A 24,578-nucleotide genomic window follows, 5' to 3' on the forward strand; every position below is an offset into this window, starting at 1 on the left:
CTGTCCATAATGTTCCCCAGAAACTGGTAATCGAAAGCATGTGGTTTGTGATAATAGTGGCAAGAAATAGCCCTGACCGGTAGCCACTGATAAACATATCCTCCATGGTTCTAAATGTCTACAGCTGTCCAAATTGACAGTCACCACTGTCTCCTTGTGGCTAGGATAATACACCCAAGTAGATCTGATTTCGAGAGGAGTGACATTTCCCTGAGCCACCCCAAAGCAGCCACTACCGCTTCCCAAATGCCAGTGCTCAGGTGGTAAGAGTAAGCCAGAGTGGCATAGCCTGTGCAGCAGTGGCTGAGCACAGAGACAAGGAGAAAACTGGCTCTTGGGGCCAGAGGGGGCTGGCGCCTGCATCATGAGACTGGGCTTTCTGCCTCCCGTGCTGCCAATCGCAAGCGGACCCAGAGTCAAGCAGCGCAAAATCAGTGACAAGCAGTGCTGGCAAATTCTGGTTTCGTCTCCGTTCTCCTCTGCCGAGTTCTACAAGGGCCACGTTGAGACTAGGGAAGAGACCAAAGCAGAGAGCTAGAGCCACCACCTGGACTGGATTTGAGTCAGAAGGCAGGCAGGTGCGGGTTGCCTGAGAGGAAAGTCAGGTTGGTGGGGTAGTGCCTGGTTTGCCCTAAGGGACCAGCTGCCACTGCATGGAGCAGCTGCTGATCATTGACAAGGGCAACTCCATTTACGTGCCTTCGAGGCACATGCACACTGCCGCAAAGCTGGAAGGGGCACATGGAGGGGCAAAAATGCCCCCCAAGAGCACAAAAGCGGCAAAGTGGCATGGAAACAGCATCTCGACTCCCTCCCAGGAGCTTTGGCACCGACCTTTCAGGCCTGCGGAGAGTTGGAGCAAGGAGTTTTGCAGGGAGGCTGCTGGTTTTCGAAAGGCCTTTCAAAAGGGCTTCCGGAAGTTTAGAGGGTGTTTGCAGGCTTTTCCAATGCTGTCCCCAATATACGCAATTTCATTTAAACGCACGGTACCTCGGAACGCAACCCCCGTGTAAACGGGGCGTTGCCTGTACCTGATTTGAGCCCGCTACAAGAACATCTAGAGGATAGCAAACCAACTGTTACCTTTTCTAGGAAGCTGTCTTCTTCTCCCTGAGATCAGAGGAGGAAGGCAAGAGCAAAAGACAACCAAGGGTGTTAATGGCACAGGCCCTGAGAAGAGAAAGAAACAGCCCGTTGGCTGAACAGTATCTGGGCAGATGGCAGGGAAATGCACACAGCGAAAGGGTTCTGGGAGGACCAGAACCTGGGATGACTCAGTCAAGGCAAACAAAGGGCATGAACAGCACACAGGAAGCGGATGCACAGCTACAGAAGCTGAAGCTGAATGCAGCGGAGGACCCCCAGCCCCCACATTTCTGAGTGGAAGAGCAGCTGTTTTTCAAGCAGGCAAGCAGAGTGGGAAGGGTAGACATCCAGCACATGAACCTGCCAGGTAAATCAACCCCTTTCCCTACCAGGTCAATAAGTCTGGTGACGTGAACTTCGCCAAGCGGCTGCCTCATCCAGCACAAGGCTTCCAAGGAGGTCCCGAAGCAGCTTGGTAGGTAGCTCCCACTGATGGTGAGGAAATAGTCCTTGCCACGGTCAAGGTGAAGGACAAAGCTAGCCTCAATCTTCTCTTCCTTGCGGACGTACACATCCAGGGAAATGTCCCCCGTCTCACCTAAAACGGGAGGAGGTCAGGTAGATACACTCTTTGGCACAGCCAAGTTGGCTTGTCTGTAAATTAAAAGTGAAGACAGTGAAGAATTGAACAGAAGGACACAATAGGAGCCTGCTGGATCAGGCCAATGGCCCATCTAGTACAGCATCCTGTTCTCCCAGGTGTATGGGGGAAACCTTAACTTCAAGAATTAGGAGAAGAAGCGACTCAGTTCCCACCCCCACCCCACTTTCCTCTCTAGTCCTCCAAAGCAGCAGCTGCACAGAAGATGGTGACAGGATACTGGGGGGGGGGGGGTGAGAGAAAGTGATCCTAACAAAAGAATATAAAAAGGGAAAGGATTTTTGCATCCCCAATGTAACTTTCTTTTTTAGTTTACATTTCACTGAGTTTTTAAAAGTTTGGCTAGTTCTATATGTTCTCCAAGATATTTTTGTGCCTCCACAACATAAAAATACGCATTGTTTTTTTTAAAAAGTAATTTTTGGACGGAATGCTCTCACTGGTTCCCTGCGATGCCAAAAGGTGTTTTGGGACTCTCCAGCATTGTTTGGCTTCAATTCATTTGTGTGTGTGTCTTTGTTTAAATCTGGTCACACACACTTTTACACTTTGGGCTCAGCTGCTTTGACGTGCGGCCCTTGGAGGCTTGAGCATGGGGCAATGCAGCCCACAAATGTTAAGCCTCCCCTGCTCTACCAAACTCCCAAGGTTTGAGGGAGGAGGGTTGGGAAGAGGAGGAGAAAAGGAAGGCCTTCCCTAGATGAGCCTTGGGGTCCCTTTCCAACTCTACACTTCTCTGATTCCAGAGAGAGACGCGCTGGGCTCCAAGTATCCCTCGCAGGGCTCAGCGCGAAGCCATGGCTTCCAATCCTGGCTGTCACTGAGCTTGGGGATAAAGGAGAAGTGGAGGGTGACCTGCCCGTTGTTTGTGATCTGGAACTTCTCCTTCTGCAGCTGCCGGAACTTCACATTCTCAAATGGAAACTGCAGAGCAAAAGGGGGGGGGGAGGAAAGAGAGTGCTTGCCTTCAGCAGAGGCAAGGAAACATGCTCCAGGGGGAAGTTTGTCCTTGGCCCCGGGCTCTCGTTTAGGGGACTGCACATGCAACAGGCCACGTGGGGCTCTCCAGATATTGCTGCACTTGCCACTGGCCATGTTGGCTGGGGATGATGGGAGTTGTAGTCCAGCATCTGGAGGGCACCATGCTGGCTACCCCTGGAGTCTTTGCCTGCGAGGAAGAGGAAGAGGCTGCCGCTCAGTGGAAGGGCATCTGCCTTGCCTGCAAAGGTCCCAGGTTCTATCCCCAGCATCTCCAGGTAGGGCTGGGAGAGATCCCCCAGAAATCAAGACCGAGCTAGATGGGCCAAGGGCTTCTTTCCCCCCTGGTCTTTTTGCAGCAAACCCTCTTTAAGGGGTTGGAGAGGATCCTATTGCCCTGAAAGAGGCAAGTACTGTAACTCTGAGAGCTTCCCCAGGATGGCAGCGGCTGTGACTTCCAGAGCCAATGGGCTGAAGCCAAATGCTCCATGCCAAGTACCACAGAAGCTCCATTGCATGAATGGAGCCAATGGTTAAGGTATACAGTTCAGCCCATGTGGTCTGCCATGCCTGCAGGAGCAGCGTGTACTCAGAACAGTGGAGAATGGAAGCCTAGGGATTTAACAGAGCCAAAACCTGCCCACTCCTTGCACCGGAAGTCATTGGCCAAGGAGGAGCTCTGTGGAAAGGGGCCTGGTTGTTGGTCAGGGCCTGCCCAGATTCGAGGAGGTGCCACATAGCAGGCAACTAAAAACCCTGAATAGACGATAGCCCTGGCCAGGGCAGGTGTTACCCCTGTGAGGAAGAGGGAGCTGACGGGCTTGTGGTCGCTCCTTTTCCATTCCATGTGGCTTCGGTAGCTGAGCTGATTCACGCTGCCTCCTCTCCAGAGGATTGGCTCACACCATGCTGGCACACGGCACTTCCCACTGCAAGGAGACAGGAGAGACACCAGGACTGTTGGACTGGCTGAGGCAACACACAAGGCTCACACAGTCAAACTTTGGCTCCACACATGGCCTGTGATCTTGACCACGGTCAACAGCTGGAGATGATGGGGCTTGGGAGTCCAACTTCTGAAGGGGCGGACCTTGCAGGTGTGCAGGCATTTTGCCTCATGGAGAGAGTTGTTAGGAAATCCAAAGCTGCCTTCAACCAAGTCAGAATGAATTTCTGACCTCCCCCAGTTTGGATTCCTACATTGCAGGGGGTTGGACTAGATGACCCTCGTGATCCCTTCCAACCCCACAATTCATTAATTAAGTCTCCTCTGGCTGGCAGCAGCTCTCTGTGGCCCAATCCTTTTTCAGGTGGAGGCGCCATAGAGTTTCAACTTGAGACTCTGCATACAAAGCATATGGCACACCACCAAATGATGATCCTTCCCCAAAGCAAGGGGCCCCGTTATTCTTGTTCAGACACTATTTTTTCAGTGATCCAAAAGACCCTTTCTGGCACCTGAAATGCTGCCCAAAGGAGCCTGCCGTTTTCCGGCTTCGTCACTACATGTTCCGCCTGTCCTTTTGATTTCCCCATTACCACAGCAAGAGCAATGAAACTAGCAGGCCTAGGTGGCTTCTGACAGTTGTCAAGAACCACAAGAATATGCCAAATCCTGGATGGTGAGGCTCAGTGGCTACTAGCCATAATGGCCACAGAACATACTCCACCAAGAGAAGCAGTATGGCTTGGAGGAGGGGGAGCGTGCTGTTGCACTCAGGTCCTGTTTGTGGGCTCCCCGAGAGGCATCTCATTGGCCAATGTGAGAACAGGATGCTGGGCCAGATGGACCAATGGCCTGATCCAGCAGGGCTGCTCTCATGCTCTTATGCCCTGGCAGACTCATCTTGAGAGAGCACCAAGTCTCATTCCCAGACTTCCTTGACACAAAGAGGATTCTCATTCAGCCTGCTGCACCTTTCAAGGAACTGCAACACCGCTTATACACACCACAAAACAGAGGATGCTGGTTATCAGGACAAATGTGGGGGAAAGGAGCCAAAACATTTCCAGAGCAGGGATGGCTTGAGGAAGACAACATACCACAGCCTTGCATTTCACAACTCGCCTAGCAGCCTTTGGCAACCAGGAATTCCATGCAAGCAAATTGAGCAGGTGAAGGAGAGCTGGATCTCTCTCTTCCTCCGTGGCTTGGTGTCCATTCTGGCTGCAGAGGAAAGGAAGTCCGTCCAGCCCTCAACTCTAGCCCTCCTCCAACAGCTTGCTTAGCACAAAGCCATGTTTAAAATATATGTTTTACTAGCCTGCTCAGGAGGATGGAAAGGCAGGACACTACTAGCATCTCGGCAGACTAGGAAAAACAAACAAGCCTTGCAGAAGAATGATTGAGAGGACTTACTTACAAAGGCTCAACTATCAAGCAGGCGCTTACCTGGAGTCCCACCGATCTGTTTTAGAGTCAAATTTGTACGTCGGGATGAACTTGATCTCTCCCTCTGTGAAATCAGCAAAAGCTGTCTTTTGGGTACGCTGAATGTTTAGCTAAAGCCAAAAAGAAATCGCTTATCAGCAGAGAAGCAAAAGACCCCCTGTTGCCTGACAATGGAGTCTATTAACAGCCACTGTTGTGCTGGAAGACCAAGGTGAAGTACTAGTAGGTTAAAGTTAAAGGTAAAGGGACCCCTGACCATTAGGTCCAGTCGTGACCGACTCTGGGGTTGCGGCGCTCATCTCGCGTTATTGGCCAAGGGAGCCGGCATACAGCTTCTGGGTCATGTGGCCAGCATGACTAAGCCGCTTCTGGTGAACCAGAGCAGCACACAGAAACAGCGTTTACCTTCCCGCCGGAGCGGTACATATTTATCTACTTGCACTTGGACGTGCTTTCGAACTGCTAGGTTGGCAGGAGCAGGGACCGAGCAAGGGAACCTCACCCCGTCGCGGGGATTCGAACCGCCGACCTTCTGATCGTCAAACCCTAGGCTCTCTGGTTTAACCCACAGCGCCACCCGCGTCCCTACTAGTAGGTTAGCCAAGTGCAAAAAAAGGGGTATACCTGCTGAAATCCTATCTTATACACACTTATTAAAGGTACAGGATGCTTTTGCATTTTTGCCCCATGTCATCTTAAATTACTTTGCTGCATCACACAACAGGAAAATCCTCTAACTCAGGAGCAGCAGACACGTGGCCCTCACAATGCTGCAGAACTCCAATTCCCATCATCCCTGATTACTGGCCATGATGGCTGGAGCCAACAGGAACTGCAGCTCAGTAACATCTGGCAGACCACAGGTTAGCCATACCTACAATATGCATTGTTATATGTAGAGTGCTAGAGTTCTGTCTAGTCAAGTTGAGTGGGATCAATTCCAATCTGTTACCTCCGAGGATGTGGACAGGCTGCTTAGACGAGTGAAACCAACCACCTGTCTCCTGGATCCTTGCCCATCCTGGCTTATAAAAGCTAGCCGGGAAGGGCTGGGCGATGGGGCTTCGTGGGGTGGTGAATGCTTCCCTCCGTGAGGGAGCCTTCCCAGACCCGCTGAAAGAGGCGGTTATTAAACCGCTTCTTAAAAAAACATCTTTAGATGCGGCCACGATGGCCAACTATCGCCCAGTCTCAAATCTTCCATTCCTGGGCAAGGTGATTGAGCGAGCGGTTGCCAAACAACTCCAGGCACGCCTGGAAGAAGCGGACCATTTGGATCCCTTCCAGTCGGGATTCAGGCCTCATCATGGGACTGAAACTGCCTTGGTCGCACTGGTTGATGATCTCCGGCGGGCTAGGGACAAAGGTGAGAGCTGTTTCCTAGTTCTGCTGGATCTCTCAGCGGCGTTTGATACCATCGACCATAGCATCCTTCTGGACCGTCTTGAGGGGCTGGGAGCTGGGGGCACTGTCATACAGTGGTTTCGCTCCTTCCTCCTGGGCCGTGTCCAGAAAGTGGTGGTGGGGGATGAGTGTTCAGACCCCTGGGCTCTCACTTGTGGGGTGCCTCAGGGTTCTGTTCTCTCCCCCATTCTTTTCAACATTTACATGCAGCCACTGGGAGAGATCATCAGGAGGTTTGGGCTGGGTGTTCATCAGTATGCGGATGATACCCAGCTCTACCTCTCTTTTAAATCAGAACCAGTGAAGGCGGTGAAGGTCCTGCATGAGTGTCTGGAGGCAGTTGGAAGATGGATGGCGGCTAACAGATTGAGGTTGAATCCTGACAAGACAGAAGTACTGTTTTGGGGGGACAGGAGGCGGGCAGGTGTGGAGGATTCCCTGGTCTTGAATGGGGTAACTGTGCCCCTGAAGGACCAGGTGCGCAGCCTGGGAGTCATTTTGGACTCACAGCTGTCCATGGAGGCACAGGTCAAATCTGTGTCCAGGGCAGCTGTTTACCAGCTCCATCTGGTACGTAGGCTGAGACCCTATCTGCCTGCGGACTGTCTCGCCAGAGTGGTGCATGCTCTGGTTATCTCCCGCTTGGACTACTGCAATGCACTCTACGTGGGGCTACCTTTGAAGGTGACTCGGAAACTACAACTAATCCAGAATGCGGCAGCTAGACTGGTGACTGGGAGCGGCCGCCGAGACCATATAACACCGGTCTTGAAAGACCTGCATTGGCTCCCAGTACGTTTCCGAGCACAATTCAAAGTGTTGGCCTTCTGGCGGTTCCCTCATTGCAAGAAGCAAAGCTACAGGGAACCAGGCAGAGGGCCTTCTCGGTGGTGGCGCCCGCCCTGTGGAACGCCCTTCCAGCAGATGTCAAAGCGATAAACAACTACCTGACATTCAGAAGACATCTTAAGGCAGCCCTGTTCAGGGAAGTTTTTAACACGTGATATTTTACTGTATTTTTGGTTTTTATGGAAGCCGCCCAGAGTGGTTGGGGAGACCCAGCCAGATGGGCGGGGTATAAATAATAAATTATTATTATTATTATTATTATTATTATTATTATTATTATTATTATTATTTACCAATAATCCATACAAACTGTTAACAACCACCAGAATACACCCTGACACTATGAGCAACTGCAAAACCATCCTCTTGCATCCTACGTTGGCTCCCAGGACGTTTCTGAGCACAATTCTGAGTGTTGGTGCCAACCTTTAAAGCCCTAAATGGCCTCAGCCCTGAAAGAGTGTCTCCATCCCCATTGTTCAGCCCAGGCATCAGGGTCCAGCACCGTGGGCCTTCTGGCGGTTTCCTCACTGTGAGAAGCGAAGTTACAGGGAACCAGGCAGAGGGCCTTCTGAGTAGTGGCACCTGCCCTGTGGGACACCCTCCCGTCAGATGTCAAGGAGATAAGTAACTATACAGCCTTTAGGGAAGTTTTTAATGTTTTATGATGGTTTTGCGTATGTTGGAAGTCTGAGGCTGCCCCCCCTTGCCTTCCTTGCAGCATCCTTCTCAAAGGGCTAAGGCATGACTACGCTCACAGAGTTTAAATCCACCGTAAGGTGCAGCAATCAGGCCTCTGTTTCAACACAAAATACCAATGATCCTTATGCCAAGTGGGAGAAAGGTCATCAACATGATGAACACACAAACCTTGGAGAGAAAAATGTAAAACAAAAAGCACCAGCAATTTAATTGGACTTAATGGAAGTCTCTGCTGATAAGAACATGTGAGCAACGCAGATTTTCCAGATCGATGCAAAACCTAGAGCAGGAAACCTTAGACCTTTAGATATTGCTGGACAGCAGCTATGCTGGGGCTGATGGGAGTCCAACAACATCTGGAGCGTGTGCTGAGCTAGGAAAGCCCTGTAACTGGGAAATTGCAGAGCAGTCCTACTTATTCCAAGGCAACCCTCCAACTTAATTGGGACTTGCTTCTAATTCAGGTTGCACAAACCTGCAACCTTAAAAAGCATTTGTAGAAGTCGCAGTCATCCTATGTTCTTTGCTCCTAACTGCCTGAAAGTGGTTTCTCTAGCCTAGGCTGGGGTATCCCAGACAAAGGAAGATAGATAGATAGATAGATAGATAGATAGATAGATAGATAGATAGATAATACTTTATTCGGCTATAAGCCCACCAGGTAAAACCAATCAGTAAATAAAATAGCGTCTTACATTTTAAAATATCAACTAAAATATTTCAACGCATAATCTCCTTCACATTACATACGGTCTCTAGATGTACCATATTGTGGCCTTGAATATAAAGATGGTGGATAGAATTTACTAGATTTTAATAGTCATGCAGCATTCCATGAAGTCTTTTATATGAAAGCACAGAATTCCGGAATCTTGCAACCTGTAATGTTCTATAAGAGTCAATATCTTGGAATAGATAGGCTAGATGTAAATCAGGTGGTTTAGCAACAGTTTCCAAAATGATTGAACTCAGAATCCTTGATCGGGGAACAATATAGAAAGGACAATTAAACAAGATATGATAAAGGGATTCTATTGATTTGTTGTCACATGCGCATAAACAGAGGTTTTACCGTTAGAAAATCTATTGTTCAGCACATTTGAGGGGAACACATTAAATCTGGCTCTAACAAAAGCGAATCTATGTGACGCAACCGATAAGGTAGACAGATATCGAGGTATCTGGGACATAAATGTAATGCCCAGGTTTATCGGGGAACATGTACCACCACCTGTAGTAAGATTTTTGTTATGTACTGAGTTGAATAGGATCCAAATTGCAGCAGTCTGATTGGTCCTAGAACAATAGGATCCAAATTGCAGCAGTCTGATTGGTCCTAGAACAATAGGATTCAGAATGCAGCAGTCTGATTGGTCCGAGAGCAATGCAGCAGTATGATTGGTTGGCAGGAACCACCCAATCATGCTCCAGATATAAGTGAATCCACAACCTGAATGGCTTACAGTAGAATTCCAGAATTAACCAATCATGTGCAGCCCATTGTGTAAATAATGTATATAAAGCAGATACTTTGAGGGGATTTGCATTCATTCCTCCTCACCACTATGAGCTGAATAAAGAGCATGAAATCACTTTGCGACTCTGAGTATATTTCAATTTTGTTGCAAGTCAACCTCCTCCAATCTTTGTTTGATGACTTTTTTTGCTGTAATTAGATCTAAGTTTAGTATATTGGAAGGAGAGATTCCGTAAGTCAACAGTTTGGAATGGATTTTTGTTGCCCATGGGCTGGTGAATTCATCTCTCCAAAGGCACTGAATAAGATGGTAATTGGGCAATTTATGCCAGAGAGACAGCCAGTAATTAAAGGCATGTCTCCACATCAGGATCTCTAAGGATGGGGTCTTAAGTTCTAAACGAATAGCAGAGTTGCTTACACAGGAGGGTAGTTTCAAAAGGCGTCTGAGAAAAAAAAATTGCAATGTCACCAGAGGCATGAGGTTTACAAAAGCGCCCCATAGAGGGACCGCATAGGCCATAGTTGCAACCACTTTTGCACTATAAACTTTTAAGGCAGATGGAACATGCATAGCCCCCTCTGTAAAGAAAAAGCGTAATAGAGCATAGATAAGGGCTTTGCCCTTATTTTGTAAGTATGTGATATGCGCTTGCCATCCCATTGTCGGAGCCAGCCGTTACAAATGGTGCTTTTTAGCATAAAATAAAGACACAGAAGCCAGCAATATTTCCACGGACAGAGGGCAGCTCATTTCAGACTTCTCCTCTCCCTCCAGTCCTTTTATTACTCTTTGTTCTCCCCAGCCGCATGGCTGCATTCCAATCTCTCACGTTACCTCACCCGGTCATGGCTTTAACCCACCCCCAAACCATATAAGGTTACACTGCACAGAGGGGGGGGGAACATAATTCCTTATAAGGTCAATATATTCCAATGCATTGTAAAGCTCAGAGTGCTGGTCAGCCGAGGTCAGGGGGCACCCTGCAATATTACAAGCCTTTACCGTGGCTATGACTCCCACATCCCATATTATGCTGGAAGTAAATTCCTAGATATTGAAATTTGTAGACTTGTTCAATTGGCTTCCCCTCGAGTTCCCATCTATACATTTTACGACTCCTGGAAAAAATTAGAACTTTAGATTTGGAATGGTTAATGGTAAGTAAATTTGATTGGCAATATAACGCGAAGATCTTAAGGGCCCTCCTCAAACCAATTCTTGAATATGAGAGGATCACCGCATCGTCAGCGTACAATAATAAGGGGCAGCGATCGTCTGCAAGCCTGGGTGCATGAATGGTGGTTTGGGCCTCAACTAGGGGAGTTCTCATGTCACTAATATAAAGATTAAAGAGATAGGGGGCAAGGATGCACCCTTGTCGTACCCCCTTATTTATTGGTACAGAGTTTGTGAGATCGCCCTCGGGTGTTAACCTCACCCTAGCGGCCGTCCCTTCATGTAATTTGATCATAAGCCACAACAGCCTTTTCTCTATGCCCCACTTTGCCAATTTTTCCCATAGCAGCTCTCTAGAGATACTGTCAAAAGCCGCCTTCAGGTCTATAAAAGCAGCACATAGAAGACCATGAGGGGGGAAAGAATACTTCCGCGCCAAATGATATAAAATTAGTGCATGGTCAATAGAAGCACGATTTGGTCTAAACCCGACCTGTTCATGGCCTATCAGATTGGAATCTTTGGCCCATTGGGTTAGTCTGGTTAGCAGGAAGCGAGTATAGATTTTCCCGATGATTGATAGTAAACTGATGTTACGATAGTTTCCTGGGTCCTCTGGTGGTCCCTTTTTATATATAGGAATTATGATGGACTCCTTCCATGATCTAGGTATCTGGCCCGTGGCATTAATTGCATCAAAGATTTTTGCAAGGATTTTGGCCCACCATACTGGGTGTTGTTTAATAGCTTCCGCCGGGATCAGATCGGGCCCTGGGGCTTTATCAGTTTTCAATTTAGCAATTAAATCTACTATTTCCTCCGGGTCAGTATCTGGCCATATGGGCAAGTGACATGAAAGAGTGTCAGGATGAATGTTAGAGATAGCTGTCTGGGAGAAATATTTTCTTAGAAATTGTTCCCATGCCGGGGCTGGTATAACCGTCAGTGGGTATTTCCTCGATCTTTTGTTGATTAAATTCCAGAAACCACGAGAGCTGCGAAGTTTAGAGGCAGCAATCAGCGCTTGCCAACGTCTTAGGTGCCATTCATGCTTGGCTGACTTCTGTGCCTGTTTGTAAGCAATTTTGGCCTGCAAGTACTCTGGGGAAAGAGTTTCAGCTCCAGAAGATTTATATCTGTTGTAAATACAACAGAGAGAGAGCCTAGCTTGCTTACATTTGGAATCAAACCAAGGAGCACCGAACCTGTGTTGATCTTGGTTAACCAGGTGAGTCCACTTACAACCTCAGTCTTCCATGGGCATCTTGGACCCAGTTTGCAACTTCTCACAAGAGGAAGTATTGAAATGTAACAGCCTCAAAATGTCTAGGGGGTAGGGTGCCAAGTGTCCTGGCTCCACTGGCCTCTCTCAGCCCTCTATGACAGCAGCCTGGGCACAAACGATAACTTATTCAGGATTTAAACACCACACGGCGTCTTCCTCTTAAGCCCTCTCTCCAATTAAGATAATGGCGTTCTCTTCTCTTTTAGCAGCCGAGGCCGGCCCGCTGATAAGAGAGAAACAAGGAGCAGTCTGCAGCAATCTGGAGCAGGGCCAAATCTCTCAGAAGGTTGCCATGGCATATAGTTGCAGCAATTATAAAATGCTTCAAAGGCTGACTGGGTCAGTTAAGATAAAATATATAAAGGATTAAAGGAAGATTAAAAGAAATCCGAGGAGCCCCGGTAGGCGCGTCTTACCTCGGCGCTATTTTCCTCCCCCAGACAAAGGAAATAAACAGGGCAATATCCTAAACCACCACATATAACACAAAGATGTCTCTCACCTGGTCATAGGTCAGAAGTCTATGAAGCTCATTTTTAGTGATCAGATGACAATGCTGGAAAAAAGCAAAGCAACCACAGCTACAGGCTAGCTCACGGGGTCGGGGGTCGGGGGGCAGCCTGCTGCCACTTCCTGCAATATGTAGTAAGACTGATAACTAGGATTGGGCAGTATGATCATATTAGGCTAGTGCTCTGTGAACTAGACTGGCTCTTGAACTGCTTCCAGGCCCAATTCAGAGCATCCCATTTGGCCTTTCAAGTGTTTCAAGGTTTGGGAAAAGGGTACCAGAAGAAGGCCCACTTATGTTTGCACTGCCTCTCCACTGACTAGAACGGGGGTCTGCAACCTTTAAGACAAAAAGAGCCACTTGGACCCGTTTCCGAAGAAAAACAACAACTGGGAGCCGCAAAAACATTGCAACATTTAAAACAAATATAACACTGCATATATTGTTTCTTGCCTTAATGCTATATATACAGGATCGTGCAGTCAGCTGTCAATCTCAAGAAAAAAGGACAAATTAATTATTTGCGAGTAGTTCCGCTCGGTTGCGTTGAGTGTCTGGGAAAAGTATGCCACCTCTCTTCCATCCGGGAGTTGGTGTCCCAGGACAGCGCCAATGCCATAGGGTGAGGCGTCGCATGCTAGCACCACCGGCAGCCTCTTGTCGAAGTGTGCCAAGACTGAGTTTGAGACAAGCAAGTCCTTGACTGCCTGGAATGCAGCCTCCTGGCGCTGGCCCCATACCCAAGGGGCCCGCTTGTCCAGGAGTCTGTGTAGGGGCTCTGCTACCGCTGCCTTGTGGGGAAGGAAGGAATGGTAAAAGTTCAATAGTCCCAAGAAGGCCTGAAGTTCAGTCTTGCTCTTGGGCGCTGGGGCATCACAAATGGTCCGTACCTTGTCCCCAGTCGGGTGGACCCCTTCTGCGTCCACCATAAATCCCAGAAAGTCCACCTGAGGCACTCCTAGTAGACATTTTTCCCGCTTCACCTTGAGACCCGCCGTCTGGAAACGGTGCAGAACGGTGCGGAGGCGGTCCTCAAACTCCTCTGGTGTGGGCCCGGCAATCAACACATCATCGAAGAAGGGGGTGACGCCAGGAATCCCTTTAAGGAGCGAGTCCATTAGATTCTGGAATATGCCTGGTGCCACACTGACACCGAATTGCAGCCGCTTTACCCTGAACGCTCCTCTGTGCGTCACAATCGTCTGTGCCTCTGCTGTGGCCTCATCTACTGGCAGCTGTTGATATGCTTGGGTCAAGTCCAGCTTGCCAAAAATTTTCAACCCAGCCAGGGTGGCAAGGACATGGCTGACCACTGGCACTGGGTATGCATGGGCCGTGAGGGCCTTGTTTATGGTACATTTGTAGTCTGCGCAGATGCGGACCGAACCATTAGGCTTGACGGGTGTGACGATTGGGGTTTCCCAGGGGGCATTAGGCACCGGCTCCAGCACTCCTTGCTCCACAAGCCGGTCCAATTCCTCGTCTATGCGGGGTTTCAGGGCGAACGGGACCCGGCGGGCCTTGAGCCTGACCGGTCGTACTGCGGGGTCAAGCTGTAGAGCAATGGGGGGGCCCGTATACTGTCCCAATTTCCCATCGAAAACCCCTGGAAATTCCTTGCAGATGGCGTCCACGTCCACTTGTAAGGTAGTGTGGTTCACCCCGGTGACAGCTAGCCCCAGTGGTCCAAACCATGCCAATCCCAGTAAGCTAATGTAGGGGCCCTTGACCACAAGCAAGTCCAGTTGCCGCGTCCGCCCTCGGTATTGCACCCTGAAGGTCCCCACCCCCATTGTGGGGACCTTACGTTTCTGGAAGTCCGGGAGGGTGAATGGGGCCGGCCTGAGTTTGGGACCCCCAGTAGGACACAGTTTCCTTAAGGTCCTTGCCGAGATTATGGATAGAGTTGAACCCGTGTCAAGCTCCATGCAGCATGGGGCCCCCTCTATCTGTACCTCTACATAAATTTTCTCTACGTTGGGGTGGGGCAATTGGTATACCTGGCAGTCCGTGAGCTCCGTCGAGTTGCCTTGGTGTGTTGGACCCCAGGACCTGGGGCTCTTGGATTGGTCATCTGATGCCTGGCGTCGGGTGGGCCGAGCCTGACACACCCGGGCGATGTGTCCCAATTTTCTGCACTGCCTGCACTCTGCGTTGCGGAAACGGCAGGTCCTCCTCTCGTGACTTTCCCCGCAGCTTGCGCAGTTCCCTCCTTCTCGTCGAGGCAGGTGTGGTATGTGGGCTGCTTGAGTGCGCTGCTGTACTCGGTGCACCTCCTCCCTGTCAGATCCTGAGTCGTCGGTGAGGTCTTCATGGTGGACCCTCGGTTGGGGTGGCAGGCTCAGCCGTGCCTCTTGCGTCGACCTCTTGGCAGCTTCCGTTGCCAGGGCCTCCTCCAGAGCGACCTGGAACGTTAGGTCCTTCTTGGCGTAGAGGCGTCGTTGCAGCTTCTCATCCTTCAGGCCACCGACGAGGCGGTCACGAAGCATGTTCTCCAGCTCTGAGAAGTTGCAGAACTGGGCAGCTTGGCGGAGAGAGGTCACAAACCCAGTTATGGTTTCCCCAGGGGCTTGCCACTTTGCGTAGAAGGCATTTCGACGAGCCACCACTGAGGGCTGCGGCGAAAAGTGCCCCTTCAGCTGTTCCATTATTGTTTTGTATGGAACAGTAGCGACGTCTTCAGGTGCAAGGAGAGCCCGGGCGATTTCAAATGTCTCCTCTCCGCAGATGCTGAAGAATATCGCCCTCTTCTTGGCGTCTTCTTCATCGGTGACCCCTTTGGCTTCTAGGAGGAAGGTGAAACGGGAGGCGTACGCTTCCCAGTCTCCAGATGCTGGGTTGAACGGCGAGAAGCTGCTGTCGGTTGCCATTCTGAGTTCCTTGTGTCCCGGAGCTGAAGCCTGGATACACGGTGCGAGGCAGTGGTGCGGCAGGTGGCGGTGCTGCGGTGCTGTGTGTGGCAGTCAGCTCAGCGGGATCCCATCCTCGTCGCCAGTGAAATATACTCAGAGTCGCAAAGTGATTTCATGCTCTTTATTCAGCTCATAGTGGTGAGGAGGAATGAATGAAAGTCCCCTCACAGTATCTGCTTTATATACATTATTTACACAATGGGCTGTACATGATTGGCTAATTCCGGAATTCTACTGTAAGCCAATCAGGTTGTGGATTCACTTCTACCTGGAGCAGGATTGGGTGGTTCCTGCCAACCAATCATACTGCTGCATTGTTCTAGGACCAATCAGACTGCTGCATTCTGAATCCTATTGTTCTAGGACCAATCAGACTGCTGCATTTTGGATCCTATTGTTCTAGGACCAATCAGACTGCTGCAGTTTGGATCCTATTCAACTCAGTACATAACAGCTAATTAAAATATTTAATTTACAACCAGGTAACCAGATTAATGGGACTTTTGCTCCTGAACCTCAGTGCTCAGTGTCTGCACATCAGGGCTGTAAGACGTCACCTTCATTTTCACACAGGCTTGCAAGCTGTCATCTGTGAGGCGTGATCGATGTTTGTTTTTAATATTGTTCATGTTGGAGAAGACCTGCTCACATACATATGTGGAACCGAAGATCGACAGGACTCCAAATGCATACTTTTTCATGTTTATATAAGTGTTGGGGATGGCATTCCATGTTTCGAATACAAGTTTGTCCTGTTTGGGAAGGTTTTCAATATCACTCCATTTATGATTCTGAGCCAGAATGGCCTTCTGACGGGCAACATCCTCAAGAGTAGCGGTCAAGCATTTGAACTTGGACACCCATATATATTTGTCGGCTATATCGGCCAGTTCCAGCTCAAGATCAGGTTGACTTACACCTGGAAATGCAGTCATATTCAATAGGGATGGATCGATCGCCAGGGGAGTGACAGGGAAGGATAATGTGTTTTTTTCCTCTCTGAACCCACAGAATCGTTTCCCAAACGAGCTTTGCATTGCGGTGATTGCAGACTTGAAATATTCCAAATTTATCGTATCATGACTTTGTTTGAACTCTCTCAAAGAGGGAAAGTGAGACAGTGTACCTCTCTGGAAATCTTTGACAAACACTGTCAACCTGCGCTCAAATGCCAAAACCTCCTCCAGCATGTGCAGGGCTGTGCCTCCTTTCCCCTGAAGGGTTGTATTTAGCGTGTTTAGATGGGCTGTCATGTCTACCATAAAATGTAATTTTTCCAGCCAGTCTGGCTGTTCCAGCTCAGCAAAGGTAAGCTCTTTGCTGGCCAGGAAGGTTTTTACTTCTTCCAAACATGTGACAAAGCGTTTTAGCACCTCGCCTCTGGACAACCACTGGACCTTGTTGTGGAGCAGGAGGTCCGAATATGTGCTTTCCACCTCATCCAATAGCAAACGAAACTGGCGGTGGTTTAAACCCTTTGCCATTATCTTATTAACAATCTGAATGACCACATCCATCACTTTTGTGCATTCGGGGGGAAATGTTTGAGCACACAATGCCTCTTGGTGCAGGATGCAATGAAATGACAGCAGCGTTCTACCCAGTGCCTTCTGCAGTAGAGCCACAAAGCCCTTCTGTGCTCCTCTCATGCTCGGTGCCCCATCAGTAGCCACTGAGACCAGGTGGTTGGTGTTTATTTTTTTAGCACTTAAAAAGTCCAGGACAGCCTTACAGATATCCTCACCCCTTGTTTGGTCTTTTAGTGGTATCAGCTCAATCAGTTCTTCCTGTGGCCCAAAAGAGTTCACATATCGGCAGAACAGCGCTATTTGTTCAATATCACCTTTATCTTTGGACTCATCACAGGCGATGGAGTACGCCACAGCTGAATTAATGTCTTGAATTTGCTGTTTGCTAATGTTTTCTGCCATTTTTAGGGTTCTGTCTTTAACAGTCTTCGCAGACAGAGGCATGTCTTTGATTTTCTGCACAATTTCATTCTTGTTTTTGAAGTCCATGTATAGATGTTCCGAAATCTTAATGAATGCTTCTTTTATATACTCTCCATCTGTGAACGGCTTCCCGTGCTTGACTATTTCCTGAGCGGCTACAAAACTAGCATATGTTGTGTAATTTGCAGACTTCACCCAATTCTTGAAATTATTTTTGCTCCTATCAACCTTCCTCATAAGTTCTGCAACGGCTTTTCGTCTCTCATCTCCATCTGGATATTTTTCAGCAAAGGCTGTGTGTTTATTCTGGAAATGTCTTGCAATATTTGACTTTTTGTTGTTTGCAAATTTCTCACCACATATTAAGCATACTGGTAAACCAGTCTTGTCAGTAGAGAATGCAAATGATTCTGTCCATGTATCATTAAACATTCTGTTTTCTTCAGAAATTTTTCTTTTCTTGCCTTTATCCATGGCTGGCCTACCGGGGGTCCAAAACAGGGACGTAATTAGAAATCAGAGGGCTCCATAGCAAAATTTGCTATGCCCGATGTCAGGGAACTGACATCAGAGCGAGAGGCGAAGGGGAGGCTCCCAGATTCTGCTGGCGAAGGACCCAGCACCAGGGGGAGAAGCAGCTCGGTAGAGGGGGAAGGAAATCAGCGCAACACCAGGGATAAAGGGGGGCAGATGGGGGAAGCGGAGAGAGAGCTCCGGGATTCTTCTCTGGACATCAGTGAGGAGAGCACAGGTCCTCCACTACCGATGCCCACCCTGCGCAGAAGACTCCCGCGCAGTGAGAGGAGGAGGCGACTGGGAGTCAGACAGCTTCTATGCTGGAAGAGGTTTAAGAAACGCCCACAGACAGATTCTGCTAGCGACTGAGACAGCTACGCGGAGATGGGCTGTGCAGTCAGAACGGTTTAACAAGGCAATTAAGCCTAGAGAGGCGGCAGTTTACGCACGAGTAACTCATACCCATTACACCCAATAATCAATGCCCCAAAATGCCATAGAAAAATAATCAGGGCCCCAGTGTACCATAAATCATAATCAGTGCCTGATGTAAATAATAATTAATAATGAGGGCCCAATGTCATCCTCGTCATTATAAAAATACCTTTTTTGACACTTTTTATTATTTCTTTGTTTGACCCCTCAGAATTACTCCTCCTCATAGAAATAAACATTAAATTAACAAGTTACCTTTTTTTGAGTGTGTGTTCTTCACTCCCCTTCAAAACAGTGACCAGCGTATATGCCCCCTTTCAATGCAGCCTGCTTACAAAGGCAGGACGACAAAGACCAGCAATAAGCTGTTGCATAACGTTCCCCAAGGAAAGCGTTAGCTATTCACCAAACTTTCCCCTGCTTAGGTTTAAAAAGGGGCTTCAAGCAACTAAAAAGGGGCTTCAGGCAACTAACTCCCACGTGGAATTGCCTATAGTAAGATGGCGGCCGCCTCAGAAGACCACGTGGGCAGATAAGATGGCTGCTGGGACGATCCGGTTACCCAGCAACAGCACAGCTGCTTCCGACGCTTTTAAAAGCAGCCTGCAAAGCAAACGTTGGAGCGCCGAAGCCACCTCACCCCCACAAGGAGAATGCTGCGCATGTGACCAAATAGAGAGGACTTACTTTGCTAGAGACAAGCCCCGACGCTACCACAAGCCTCCCTCTCTTCGCGCCGCCCAGCCTCCCAAGAAAAAAAAACCACTTCAAACAGTCACAAAGCACAAATTCCACGCCACCACGACTTGATCCGCCCACAACCTGATCCGCCAGACGCGCCGAGTCCTCCCCAGGAAAGGTAAAATGCGGCGATGAGCTTGCGTAGCGCGCTGGGCTCCCAGCAGCGAATCGACTTGGATAGGCAGCAAGCAATCCAAACGGAGAGGTTTTCGGCGTGATCAAGGCGCCCCCAGTAGATAAGGGAGTGATCCACTCATAAGCGGCTTTTTGCGTGTTTCCGCCCAGAAAATGCGCCTCCTCCCCTTGCCTCCGCCCCGGAGCTGCAGCAAAGGTGTTAAAGAGCCGCATGCGGCTCCGGAGCCGCAGGTTGCTGACCCCTGGACTAGAATCTTTAGCAGGGGCAGCTCTTTCCCAGGGAACTCCTGCTCTTTCAAGTATGGCAGGGCCTTTTCAGTCATGGCACCCGACCTTTCAGAATAATCTCCCAAAGAGGTTCACCTGGCCTCTGCTTTGATGTCCTTTCAGCAAAGACTTTTAGAATTTCCCCTGGTTCTTGAATTCATGGGCAGGGCGCTTGTGGCCCTCCAAACCCTGCTGTAGTACACAGGAACATAGGAAGCTACCTTATATTGAGGCAGACCATTGACCCATCAAGCTCAGGACTGACTACATGGACTGGCAGCAGCTTTCAGGCAGAGATCATGCCCAGCCCTAGCTGCACACACTGGTGACTGAGCCTGGAACCTTCTCCATGCAAAATGGCCGCTCTGCTTTTGCGTTACTGCCCTTAACAAACTGCAACTCCCACCCCGATCACTGGAGAAGTTGCCCACATTTGCTATAATCTAATCTAGTACATCTCTGCCACTCGGTTTATGTTGCTCTCTACTGGCTGCACTAGTAGAAACCTTAGTGGTGCAGCTGCAGCAACAGGGATCGCCGACACTGCACCCTCCTGGTGTTGCTGAAGTGGAACTCTCATGAGCCCCAGTCAGCAAGGCCAGTTCTTAGCAATTATGGGAATTTTGGTCTATCAACATTTGGAGAGCACTATGCTGCCTGCCATAAAGAAGGCTGATCACCGAAGAATTGATGCTTTTGATCACCCTTCGATCAAAAGAGGAGAGAGATAAAATATTGAGCCTGCATTACCAGAATACTCTGACAATACACGAATCAAGAGTGGAGATATTTAAGGATATTCCGAAACACTTGCTGGACCTTAGGTCTAACTACGGAGATTTGGTGACACTGTTGAAAGGTAATAGAACCATCTTTAGGTGGGAATTCCCCCAAGGCCTATCTTTTACCTTTAAAGGTAAAAAGTTTAAAATAAGATCAGTGGAGGAGAAAGAAAAATTTCTGAGAGATCACGAAGAAGACCTGCAAAAAGGAGTGGAAGAAGATCCAAGGGCCTTACGACCAGGAACATCAGACAAAGTACCACCACCCTTGGGATTGGACAAGCTACAGAAAGTGATACCACCGTCAGAACAAGAGGAGTTACTGGGAGCAGTTGGAGGAAAAATAATTTTAAAATACCATGTCTCTGCAACTATTAAGCTGGAACATTCATGGACTTAATTCCCCGGAGAAAAGGAAGAAAGTTTTTTATTTATTGAAAAAGGAACAATTGGACTTAATTTGCCTACAGGAAACACATGTGATAAGGCTACACAGGAAAATATTGATCAATAAGAGACTGGGCCAAGAATTTATTTCATCGGACAAGGTTAAAAAGCGGGGAGTAGTTATCTATGCAAAAGAGAGCCTATCACCGAAATTTGTTTTTAAAGATGATCAAGGAAGATTTATAGCAGTTGAAATTCAAACACAAGGAGAAAAATTTGTGATAGTAGGAGTATATGCACCGAATGAGGGGAAATCTGAATTCTATAAGAAGTTGCATGAGACTTTGTTGGACTATATGGACTACAACATTATTTTGATGGGAGATATGAATGGAGTGGTATTGACAAACATGGATAAGTCGCAGAGACAGGTAGTCACTAAGGATGGTAGACTACCAAAAACTTTTTTTGAATTGACTGACAATATGGATTTGATTGACATTTGGAGAATTAGGAATCCCTTGGGTAGAGAGGGAACCTTCTTGTCTGAAGCCCAAAAGACATGGACAAGAATTGACCAAATTTGGATAACTAGAGGACTGGCACCTAAGATTTGAAAGGTAGAGATCTGCCCTAAGACGTGCGCTGACCATAATGCCGTATTTTATTTTTATTTTTATTTTGTTTTGGTGTAAATTAATAAAAATTATGTTTGAAAAAATAATAAAAATAATAATAAAAAAATAATAATGCCGTGAAAATGGAGGTGAAACTAACACCAACCGGTTCCTTCAGATGGAGGATGAATGACACCTTGTTTAGAGATCAAGAGGCTATTAAGAAGGCCCAAAAAACCTTGAGAGACTATTTTGAGATAAATTTGAACACTACCGTGGAAAAAAGAGTAATCTGGGACGCAAGTAAAGCAGTTATGAGGGGGTTTCTGATTCAACAGAACTCATTAAAGAAGAGAGCTCAAAATGAGAAAAAAGAAAAAAAATTGGAAAAAATTAAAGAGGGCGAGAAGAAACTGAGAGTGAAACCCAATTCACAAGAGATTCTGAGAGAAATAAAGCTACATCAAGTGCAATATATGAAGATGATGAATCAGGAAACTGAATGGAAAATTAAACAAATGAGACAAAGGACTTTTGAATCGGCAAATAAATGTGGGAAACTGCTAGCTTGGCAGATGAAAAAAAGACAAAAGTTAAACACTATTGCTAATTTAGAGGTGGATGGAAAGAACATTCAGAATCCAGTGGAAATTAGAAAATGCTTCCAGAGGTATTTTAAACAACTATATACACAAGGGCCCCAGAAAGAGTCTGACATAGACCAGTTTTTGAAAACAAATGGATTGCAAAAGATTTCTCAAGAAAATAAAATAATGTTGAACTACAAAATTACGGAACAGGAGGTAGAAGGTGCCATTCAGAATATGCAGTTGGGAAAATCTCCAGGGCCGGATGGCTTAACCTCAAAATACTATAGAACCTTGAAGGACTGGATAATTCAACCAGTAAAGGAGGTTTGCAATGAAATTTTGGAGGGGGGGAAAGCGTCAGAGTCGTGGAAAGAAGCATATATTACACTTATACTGAAAAGTCCGAAAAGACACAACTTAAGAACTATCGACCCATATCCCTGTTAAATGTGGATTACAAAATATTTGCTGACATTTTGGCTAAAAGGCTAAAAAAAGTACTAGGGGAAGAGATACATAAGGACCAAGCTGGCTTTCTCCCAGGCAGACACTTGTCTGACAACACAAGGAATATAATTAACATTTTGGAGAAGTTGCAAGAGGACATTAACACTAAAGCAGTTTTAATCTTTGTGGACGCCGAGAAAGCCTTTGATAATATTTCTTGGAGTTTTATGAAGAAAAACCTTCAGGGGATGGGGGTCGGTCAAGGGTTTGAAAATGGTATAAGTGCAATTTATTCAGAACAAAAGGCTAAATTAATAGTTAACAATGTGGTGACAGAGGAATTTAAGATAGAGAAAGGGACACGACAAGGCTGCCCAATTTCCCCATTACTTTTTATTTCGGTCCTGGAGGTTCTGCTAAATATGATTAGAAGGGACCATCTGATTAAGGGTATAAAGGTCGGAGCCAAACAATATAAATTGAAAGCCTTTGCAGATGACTTAGTATTGACATTACAGGAGCCAGAACCTAGTACTAAGAGTATTATAACTGATCCAAGAATTTGGCCATGTGGCAGGATTTAAGTTGAATAAGTTAAAAACTAAAGTCCTTGAGAAAAACTTAACAATGACTGAAAGAGAGAGGTTTCAGAATGAGACAGGTTTAACAGTGGTTAAGAAGGTGAAATACTTGGGGATTAATATGACAGCCAAAAATGGGAATTTATTTAAAGATAATTATGAAAAATGCTGGTCGGATGTTAAAAAGGATTTAGAAATATGGTCAAATCTGAAGCTTTCCTTGTTGGGTCGAATTGCTGCTATAAAGATGAATGTATTGCCAAGAATGCTGTTTTTGTTTCAATCACTACAAATCTTAGACAAAATGGACTGTTTCAAGAAGTGGCAGAGAGACATTTCTAGATTTGTCTGGCAGGGCAAGAAGCCCAGGATAAAATTTAAAATATTAACTGATGAAAATGACAGAGGTGGATTTGCCCTGCCAGATTTTAAACTCTATTATGAATCAGCAGCTTTCTGCTGGTTGAAGGATTGGCTGCTTCTTGAGAACACAGACCTTTTGGATTTAGAAGGTTTTAACAATGTTTTTGGGTGGCATGCATACTTGTGGTACGACAAGGTTAAAGCACATAAAGCATTTAAAAACCATATTGTCAGGAAAGCATTGTTTAACGTCTGGACAAGATATAAAGACTTATTTGAAAACAAAACCCCAAGGTGGTTGTCACCGATGGAGGCAAAGGCCCAGAAAAAGCTCAATATGGAGGCCAAGTGGCCCGAAATATTGGGAAATTTTGGAGCAGGAAGGAGATAAACTGAAATTGCAGAGTTTTGAGAAACTAAAAGATAAAGTGTGAGACTGGCTTCACTATTACCAAATAAGAGAGGCCTACAATTTAGATTAAAAAAATGGCTTCCAGGTGGAAAAATCAAAATTGGAAACAGAATTGTTAGATCCCAAAACAAAGATACATTCAAGAATGTATAACTTGCTGTTAAAATGGAACACTCAGGATGAGACAGTTAAATCTGCTATGATTAAATGGGCACAGGACGTTGGACATAACATCATGTTTGCTGACTGGGAACAGTTGTGGACCACAGGTATAAAATTTACGGCATGTAATGCCTTAAGAGAGAATATTATGAAAATGATTTACAGGTGGTACATGACACCAGTCAAGCTTGTAACAATCTATCATTTGCCCGATAATAAATGTTGGAAATGTAAAGAAACTGAAGGTACATTCTTTCACCTTTGGTGGACGTGCCCAAGGATTAAGGCTTTCTGGGAAATGATCTATAATGAAATGAAAAAGGTATTTAAATATACTTTCCTGAAGAAACCAGAGGCCTTTCTTCTACGCATTGTCGGCCAATTGGTGCCAAAGAAGGATAGAACTTTTTTTTATGTATGCTACAACAGCAGCAAGATTACTTATTGCAAAGTATTGGAAGACACAAGATTTACCCACTCTGGAAGAATGGCAGATGAAGGTGATGGACTATATGGAATTGGCAGAAATGACTGGCAGAATCCGAGACCAGGGAGAAGAAATGGTGGAAGAAGACTGGAAGAAATTCAAAGACTATCTGCAGAAATACTGTAAAATTAATGAATGTTAAAATGATGTTGGACTGAAAATAAGTGGTTTTGGTATTAAGGCTAATAAGAATATGTAAATATAGATAGTTATATGGATGAAAATTTACAGTTATAATAGGTTAAGAATATAGAGTAAAGATAAATG

At 46.9% G+C, this 24,578-nt stretch overlaps 2 protein-coding genes across 2 annotated transcripts in view; both read right to left on the minus strand.

Moving 5' to 3' along the window:
- Positions 1-837: 837 nt before the first annotated feature.
- Positions 838-24,578, minus strand: part of LOC310697804 (inositol polyphosphate 5-phosphatase OCRL-like) — a gene marked incomplete at both ends in the record, with an annotated part of 34,303 nt that continues 10,562 nt past the window's right edge. The window contains 5 exons of the mRNA XM_083484435.1: positions 838-843; positions 1,476-1,684; positions 3,362-3,654; positions 5,118-5,227; positions 12,517-12,570. Of these exons, the coding sequence (XP_083340561.1) occupies positions 838-843; positions 1,476-1,684; positions 3,362-3,654; positions 5,118-5,227; positions 12,517-12,570 (672 nt within the window). The remainder of the gene's footprint in view (positions 844-1,475; positions 1,685-3,361; positions 3,655-5,117; positions 5,228-12,516; positions 12,571-24,578) is intronic.
- Positions 13,106-15,884, minus strand: LOC310697686 (uncharacterized protein). The gene is made up of 2 exons (XM_083484382.1): positions 14,526-15,884; positions 13,106-13,624 (listed from the first exon to the last, which is right to left on the minus strand). The coding sequence occupies exons 1-2, from the start codon at positions 15,393-15,395 to the stop codon at positions 13,586-13,588; spliced, it is 909 nt and encodes a 302-aa protein (XP_083340508.1). The 5' UTR covers positions 15,396-15,884; the 3' UTR covers positions 13,106-13,585.

Source organism: Podarcis liolepis, assembly GCF_965112155.1.
Source record: "Podarcis liolepis genome assembly, chromosome: W".
In the NCBI taxonomy this organism is placed as follows: domain Eukaryota; kingdom Metazoa; phylum Chordata; class Lepidosauria; order Squamata; family Lacertidae; genus Podarcis; species Podarcis liolepis.

What these genes read in the sequence shown, in the direction of transcription:
- LOC310697686 (XM_083484382.1), bottom strand. Translation starts at nt 15,395, where the DNA reads ATGGCAACCGACAGCAGCTTCTCGCCGTTCAACCCAGCATCTGGAGAC. An exon ending in CGGAGCTCACGGACTGCCAG is followed by an intron (nt 13,625 to 14,525) that starts GTATACCAATTG and finishes CGCTCCTTAAAG; the next exon opens with GGATTCCTGGCGTCACCCCC.